The 8,782-nt window shown below is 53.3% G+C and overlaps 1 protein-coding gene across 1 annotated transcript in view; it reads left to right on the forward strand.

Annotated features, from left to right (window-relative positions):
- Positions 1–3,874, forward strand: part of VOLCADRAFT_93830 (uncharacterized protein) — a gene marked incomplete at both ends in the record, with an annotated part of 8,575 nt that extends 4,701 nt beyond the window's left edge. Inside the window, 3 exons of the mRNA XM_002953053.1 lie at positions 525–608; positions 1,911–2,123; positions 3,782–3,874. Of these exons, the coding sequence (XP_002953099.1) occupies positions 525–608; positions 1,911–2,123; positions 3,782–3,874 (390 nt within the window). The remainder of the gene's footprint in view (positions 1–524; positions 609–1,910; positions 2,124–3,781) is intronic.
- Between the last annotated feature and the right edge of the window lie 4,908 nt (positions 3,875–8,782).

Below are 8,782 nucleotides of genomic sequence, written 5' to 3' on the forward strand. Positions count from 1 at the left end.
AATGTACAACTGGGCTGGAGGGTGCCGTGCGCTGCTGAGCTGTGCTGTGCTGATCGCTGTGCTGTGCTGATCGCTGTGCTGTGCTGTGCTGTGCCCATCCATCTGCATGCTTGTAAACCCAGCTGTAAGCTCGTCCAACGTGTGCAGTACCTGACGTGCTCGTGGTAACCATTCCATCAGTCACCGCCCCGCGCCGCGTGGGAACGACTTCAATCAGGCATCGTACATTACTCGTACGACACCGTACGTACAGCAAAAGGAGGACCGAGCGGATTTGTGCACATGGCCTAGGTAATAGGGTGTGGCGGCCGCTTGATCATGACGCCGGTCGTTATTGGCATATGTAGAGGTAGGTACCCCGGTAGGTAAGTAGGTAGAGGGCCGATGTGATTGTGGATAGGGAGGCTGCAGGAAGGCAGGAAAGCAGCAGGAAGAGAGGCTTGTGATGGCTGCACACCGCCCTGTGAAACCCCCTGATACCCCATGCACGCCTCGCTGTGCTGTGTTTTCCTGTCCGGGTACAGATGCCCTTCCTTGGCCCGTACGTGTTCGATGTGGATGCTGTGGATTCCAACCCCTGCGCATGGCATGGCCGCGGCGGCCTCACGGTTGGCTAGCGCCAAGTGTCCATTACAGGGCACACATTGCTTTTACAATGCCAAGCCTTTATTACAGCCAAATCTTTGTTTTCTTGGCCTTACCGCTTAGGGGTCGTTCAGACGGAGGGGTACCTGCAGGCAGGAAAGTTAGTGCTTGCTTCCATGGGAGGGGGAGAGCCTGGTTACCGAGCGACTCTGCTTCTGAAGCCTGTAGGTTAGGCAGAAGCCGCAGCGGAAACCTGTCAGTATGAACTCGCTATGAACTCGCGAACTTGCTCTTTCCGTCGCACTCCTGCGACTTATTCTAGCCCTGTACGGTCCAGCCGTACACACCAAGGACATTCAACCGAGTACACGCTCGGCAAATTGTATTGTATTGTGGTTACAGTATTTCCGCCGCCGACGCGGCGGGTGCCCTCACGAGCCGTGAGGCTCCAGAGCACGCTGTTGACGCTCATCAAAAACCTCAGTAAGGAAAGTAGCGATTTTCCTCGGATTGGTATTAAGAAATACCTTGCGCATATCAGTATCTTCAACGTTAATCAGAAACCTATTACGCAACTCAGTATACGCCTCACACTCCATGAGCACATGATATTCATCCTCAACCTTACCCGACGTACAGACCTGACACGTACGGCACTCTCTCGGCCTATGGTGTCCTTTGTTGACCTCCAAAGGCCAACAACAAAGACGGAATTTGGCAACCATACGCAACTGGTTGACCGGCAAATAAACACGCAAATAGCCTGTGGGATCGGAGCCCTCTCTTGCTGGTGAAGGGGAGCCCATCCAGTTATGATACCTGCAAAGCGAAACCCCTTTACCTTGGAACACACGCGGATCACCCCCTTGGCTGAACTGATCCCAGTCACTTAAAAGGAACGCAGATAACCTCTCCAGAACCTCACCCACTCGAATCAACTGAGACGAGTATACATCTACCTTCTGAGAAACGGAGTCACACGCCGGCCACTCATGGCCCAACCAACGCAAAATGATGAGCACTTTAGACGACCAGCAATCCACTTTGAGATCAGACAGAAGAGCCAGACGGAGATCATCTACTAACACGTCATGATAGACCGACCCACGGGACTTGACTATCTTATTCCAGAAACACAACGCAAGGCGTAGCCAAAAGTACTGCAAAGGCAACTGAGACAGCTCCCTGTACAACAGCTTGTAAGGTACCTGCTTGAGCCCAGCACAACGTAAACAGAAGTCACGCTGGACCTGGACCATACCATCTTCCAAAGCCAAATCAAGATATGACTTACCAGCGGGTAAAACACCTTTACCTAACCGCAGGACGGAGACAATCCTATCAGGACCCCAGACCTCAGCACCATAACAGAGAACCGAACGGACCTGGGTGTCGAACGCTTGAAGCCGAACGGCAGGAGCCCACACCCTGTTCTCATCCAACCGATTACTAAGACCGAACATAGCCCGTCGCCCTGCTTCCAAAAGTTCGTTGACACAACTCGCAAACGGGGACGCAGGGCCCCAATAGAGACCCAAGTACCTAACGCGACCACACCAGTTAATAGGACTAGGAACAAGTAAACTACCAACCATGGGTGGGTGCCAAAGCGACCCATCAGTACGGAGAGGAAGCATGAGCCTCACCCCCTCAAACGCCCTCTTAACGACATCAACGGAAGCAGCCACAACAAGGGCCTCACATTTCCGAACGTTGCAGCGCATACCAAAAGCAGCACAGAACTCAATAAGCAGCTTAAGCGAGAACTGGAGGCGTGCCAACGAGGTCGCGAACAAAGTAAGGTCGTCTGCATAGAACAACAGAGGCAACCGACGATCATTAATGACAGGACATTCGTGTGCACGTGTGTTGAACCATTCGTCCATACCATCCCTCGCTTCAAGGTAGTCGGCAATAACTTCAATGAAGAACCCGAACAAATTGGGACTCATGAGACACCCCTGCTTCACGCCCTGCAGAGATGCAAAGATGGACCCTAGGCGACCGTTAACCTTGACCCGTTGGAGAACACGTTCGTAGCATATAAATACACAGAAAACTTTGGTTTTCTTTCGTTTCGCTCATAAAGCCTACAGTTACAGGCGCGATATCTGACGCGCAGCTCCACCTCCGCATGCCTGTTTTTTTCAAGGTCTGTGGCGTCAGCTTCACCCGGCTGCCTTGACTGCTGCTGCAGCAGGCGGGCAGGGACATGGATGGGTCCCTACTGACTGGACTCCGCTACACCGCTCTGACGGATTGAAGCAGCGGCCGAATCACCAGCTCTGTGCATTAGCTTAATCGGCCCTGCTGTAATAAGCTACTGCTTGGCCCCGACATTGCGGACCAGGAACAGCAAGCAGGTGCTTTCAGGGGGAGCAATGTGCTTCTAAATACCACCCCCCACCATCGAGCGCAAGCTTGGCCAAAGGAGTATTTTGCCGTGCACTCGTCCGTGGCCCATCCCTGTTGTTTTCATACCTTTCTCGGCCTTTTGGCTCAGATCATGTGTAGTATCTGTTCTTATTAGCTTAATCGCTAATATGGTCCTCATTGAGGACCTGCGATTAACTTGAATATTTCTCGGGGGCTTGTCAATGGTGCGCTTGCGCATCCAACTTGCCAGCATGGTTGCGGCCTTACACTACCGCTGCAGCCGTGCACCCGCCCATACGAAAATGTACAACTGGGCTGGAGGGTGCCGTGCGCTGCTGAGCTGTGCTGTGCTGATCGCTGTGCTGTGCTGATCGCTGTGCTGTGCTGTGCCCATCCATCTGCATGCTTGTAAACCCAGCTGTAAGCTCGTCCAACGTGTGCAGTACCTGACGTGCTCGTGGTAACCATTCCATCAGTCACCGCCCCGCGCCGCGTGGGAACGACTTCAATCAGACATCGTACATTACTCGTACGACACCGTACGTACAGCAAAAGGAGGACCGAGCGGATTTGTGCACATGGCCTAGGTAATAGGGTGTGGCGGCCGCTTGATCATGACGCCGGTCGTTATTGGCATATGTAGAGGTAGGTACCCCGGTAGGTAAGTAGGTAGAGGGCCGATGTGATTGTGGATAGGGAGGCTGCAGGAAGGCAGGAAAGCAGCAGGAAGAGAGGCTTGTGATGGCTGCACACCGCCCTGTGAAACCCCCTGATACCCCATGCACGCCTCGCTGTGCTGTGTTTTCCTGTCCGGGTACAGATGCCCTTCCTTGGCCCGTACGTGTTCGATGTGGATGCTGTGGATTCCAACCCCTGCGCATGGCATGGCCGCGGCGGCCTCACGGTTGGCTAGCGCCAAGTGTCCATTACAGGGCACACGTTGCTTTTACAATGCCAAGCCTTTATTACAGCCAAATCTTTGTTTTCTTGAGTAGTTGCCTTACCGCTTAGGGGTCGTTCAGACGGAGGGGTACCTGCAGGCAGGAAAGTTAGTGCTTGCTTCCGTGGGAGGGGGCGAGCCTGGTTACCGAGCGACTCTGCTTCTGAAGCCTGTAGATTAGGCAGAAGCCGCAGCGGAAACCTGTCAGTATGAACTCGCTATGAACTCGCGAAATTGCATTTTTCCGTCGCACTCCTGCGACTTATTCTAGCCCTGTACGGTCCAGCCGTACACACCAAGGACATTCAACCGAGTACACGCTCGGCAAATGCACAGAAAGCTTTTGTTTTCTTTCGTTTCGCTCATAAAGCCTACAGTTACAGGCGCGATATCTGACGCGCAGCTCCACCTCCGCATGCCTGTTTTTTTCAAGGTCTGTGGCGTCAGCTTCACCCGGCTGCCTTGACTGCTGCTGCAGCAGGCGGGCAGGGACATGGATGGGTCCCTACTGACTGGACTCCGCTACACCGCTCTGACGGATTGAAGCAGCGGCCGAATCACCAGCTCTGTGCATTAGCTTAATCGGCCCTGCTGTAATAAGCTACTGCTTGGCCCCGACATTGCGGACCAGGAACAGCAAGCAGGTGCTTTCAGGGGGAGCAATGTGCTTCTAAATACCACCCCCCACCATCGAGCGCAAGCTTGGCCAAAGGAGTATTTTGCCGTGCACTCGTCCGTGGCCCATCCCTGTTGTTTTCATACCTTTCTCGGCCTTTTGGCTCAGATCATGTGTAGTATCTGTTCTTATTAGCTTAATCGCTAATATGGTCCTCATTGAGGACCTGCGATTAACTTGAATATTTCTTGGGGGCTTGTCAATGGTGCGCTTGCGCATCCGACTTGCCAGCATGGTTGCGGCCTTACACTACCGCTGCAGCCGTGCACCCGCCCATACGAAAATGTACAACTGGGCTGGAGGGTGCCGTGCGCTGCTGAGCTGTGCTGTGCTGATCGCTGTGCTGTGCTGTGCTGTGCCCATCCATCTGCATGCTTGTAAACCCAGCTGTAAGCTCGTCCAACGTGTGCAGTACCTGACGTGCTCGTGGTAACCATTCCATCAGTCACCGCCCCGCGCCGCGTGGGAACGACTTCAATCAGGCATCGTACATTACTCGTACGACACCGTACGTACAGCAAAAGGAGGACCGAGCGCCAATGCCTTTACTGCACAAGCATGCGATTCGCGTCATAAACGTTGTGATATGCGGGAGCACCTCCTTCCTGCCGGCTTGCTGGGCCGCCAGACCCATCCAATGCTTATACTTCGCCATGTGAGTTCCTGGTTGATTGCCGTCTGGTCAATACACGTCTGACTGAACATCTAGACGTGTATGCTTCCAACCACTCATCAATCGATCCTTGAACTCCATTGAATGTGTATGATCGACGAACATGATTGATACAACACGTGGGTCGCAGCGCCGGATTGCGTCCTAGACTTTATGATGGCGGGTGACCGGCCGCGAGCCGTGCAGTTTCCTAACCATCGCAGCGCGACTCAGCACAGTGAGTTTGTTACAGCCGAATTGAGAAAGGCCCTTGACCGAGGGGTGATACAGGAATGGCCAGCAGACGCGCCCCCCCCACGGTTATCAATGGCTTGCGGGTAGTGGAAAAAGACGGAAAGCTGCGCCTCTGTATTGCATGTTGATTAAGTGCTCGTCCTGTAGTGCAATACGGCAAGTGCGGCGCAGGAAGGCGCAGACCAGGATGGGCCAGAGGACAGGGACTGATACGGTAGTTCGTTACAAAGATTAGCTGGGAACAAAGCGCTGAATCCAGACAACGCAAGTTCACCAGTCAACCGTGCAAGCAAGCGCAAGTCAGAACCCGCCCACCCGCCCATCGATGTGGTGGGGACAGGGGAGGAGGACGAGCCACGATGTGAGCGCCAGGGCTAAGAGGGGCAGCACCAGCAGGAGGCGGAGGCTAGGATTTGGGACCGGAGCCGCGAGGGACACGAGTGGGCCGAGAGGTGTCGGTATAACGCTCCAGGACTTGAGTGCTGCGGATCTGGGAGAACACGTGGAGCTCCGCGTGGGAGGCGCAAGCGGCCTGCGTGGCCTGGATAGTACCACAACGAAACCCATGAGGGGTTTGACCGACATAGACACCAGCCTCCTCCAGGTGTTTGCCCATTCGCATGGCTAACATGCTGCTGGAAAATGGACGCTCCACAAAGCGTTGGTGACCCTGGTCAGTGGGACGGAAAAGGTAGTCGGAGATTGCAGACCCTGGGGGGGCGCCGGGGGCATGGCACAGCTGCCAATAGAGGGCGAGGGTGCGGATGAAGCAATGTCACGGAGAGGAGTCGGGGCGCAGTTCCAACGGGGGAGCTCGGCACCCCTTGGATGTTTTGGTCCCGAGTTGCTCAATCCGTAAGGAAAGGGAGGGGTAGGCGCCAAACGGGTCCGGTAGAGGCAGGGGAAACCCACGGAAGGGACCCCCACCACGCGGGTCACGGAAGTCACGTAGCCGCAGTTTGCCTGTGTCATGGCCGCGGTAGCTGGTGTGCCACATGACTTTGGAGTGGAATACCGCAAGAAGTCGTGGGGGTAAAGGAGCGTGTTGACTGGTTGTTGAGTAGACTACCCATCAGATGGGAAGCAACCGGGAGTGCAAATGGCGAAGTATAAGCACTGGATGGGGCTGCCCTTTTCGGGAGCCGCAGCCGTCATGTGGCCAACACATGCTAAGGTTTTCATTCCTCGTTTAGCACATCGTAAGGTAATGCAGTTTCGTTTATGTTGTTGGGCTTTCGAGGCAAACAGAGCATGAAGGGGCAAGTACCACGTCCCCAGGGGGCAGCGGTTTTGCCACTGTTGTGGTACTAATAGCCGAATTGAGGATGTGAACGCCTGTTAATAGAATGCCCAGCCTGTAATGATATTCGTGCTGAAGAGGGATTCGGTCATCAACAGAGCATGTTGGAGGCCATGCAATGGGAACCCGCACATGCGGCGAGGATATTGGAACATATGCGGGCTCACCAAAACTCAATTACCCCCTTTAGACGCTAGTCTGGGCTGATGTGCGGTGTTTTCCTTTCCTCCGTGGCTTTTAGGCGTTGTAGTATTACCCTTGGGCCCTCGGCTCGTATGGGTAGTCTTACAGGTATGGGGTCACGCACCCCCAACCATGTAACACACACACACGCATAAAACGTCTTCGTCGCAATTAAGCCCGTGAAATTTTACGGGTGCTGTGCATTACGGCTTGGGGGATTACGGGTCAAGACCTTGTGATTACGGGTAATGTAACCTGTGGATGACTTCCAGTACGGGCAACCAACAAAATGTCACCTGTGTTATTCCTTATAAAAGGAATGCTTTGGCAACTTAAAAATAAGCATGTGTACAAATTTTCTTGGCTGGTAATTACATGTGAAGACCACGCGATTACGGGTAAACATGAATTTACGGGTGAAAACCTTTCCCAGAGTGCACAGCACACATGCCCTAGGGGATGTCAGCATGTTGGACCTACGAGTCACAACCCACGATCCGTCAATATATAATATTCTACCACGCTGACTCATCTGTCGCGACCAAATTGAGCTGGCGCTTATCACGTGTGATTAAACTGATGTTACTGCACACGTGCTACTTGCACCACCCGAGTCTCCAAACAATCTTCAAACAGGCACAGCAAAGCTCGATCGATGAACTCAATAAGTACGTATTTCGCATGAAGATATTGAAGGTAAAACAATGTAACGGCAGAGGACGCTTTAAAACCCCAATCTATCCTTCATATCAACTCCCTGCCAGCAGCCGTCACCTAAGACTTACTTCGTCTCCCCGAAGGGGAAAACACTACCAACTACGTCCTTATAGACCATTTGTTCGCTTCCTACTCCCACTTACTGAAATCGAAGTTGCACACTACAATATACGATTGGATTAGTCCACCAACCGGCTGCGAGTCCCTAACACAAAGAAGTGTCAAGAGCACAGAGTCAGCTGGCTGCGAACTAATGATTATGGAGGGAGACGTTGTGGCCAACACCTGCAGCTGACCGCCGACAAGGCCTCTAGGAATCCTAAGATGAGCAATTCATTTTTAGTTCGCCTATTTCTTTGCTAGGTACGTATTCGCCACACAGTACGGCTTCTACTACAGGAGAAATGCTAAAATTTGGACATGGCCTCCTAGATGCTGGGTTGGGAACCAACACATTCATACAGGTGGCTTGCAGAAGGTCTGATTACTGCTCCCAGTGGTTCCGGGTTCATATCTTCCTGCCCATCTCTCTATTTGCGAGGGGTGTTCAATTGGGAAGTGGCCCCCCATCTTGTGGACGATGTCGGACGTGATTATATCAACTTGAGCACTGACTAGGAAATATGTTGTGGCGCTGTTGATCCAATAGATTTGGTTGGATGCTGGTGGTGAGTTGCTCAACCCGACGAACACATTCTGAAGTCGGATGGGGTGAATGGATGAGGGTGCCCCTCTCACAGGGGAGAGCAGGGAAGTGCCTCGGGAAAGGGAGCCACTGGTGAAGCTATGCCGCCCTGTAACAACATCATACAGCTAAGTAAGCCGCAAATCTGACATCACTTATACCCAGTCATTACTGTGCCCACCATAGGATGCAGGGGTTGCCTTGCTCATATATCATATACTTGCGAGCTGACCAGGAACTAAGTTGATGCGCCGTTGATCCGCTAGATTTGGTTGGATGCTGGTGGTGAGTTGCCGAACCCAACGAATACATTCTGAAGTCGGATGGGGTGACGGATTAGGGTGCCCCTCTAGCAGGGGAGAGCAGGGACTGCCCCGGGAAAGGGGGCCGCTGGCGAAGTTAACCACCCTGTA

The sequence above is a fragment of the Volvox carteri genome (genome assembly GCF_000143455.1).
Source record: "Volvox carteri f. nagariensis unplaced genomic scaffold VOLCAscaffold_34, whole genome shotgun sequence".
Taxonomy (NCBI): Eukaryota; Viridiplantae; Chlorophyta; class Chlorophyceae; order Chlamydomonadales; family Volvocaceae; genus Volvox; species Volvox carteri.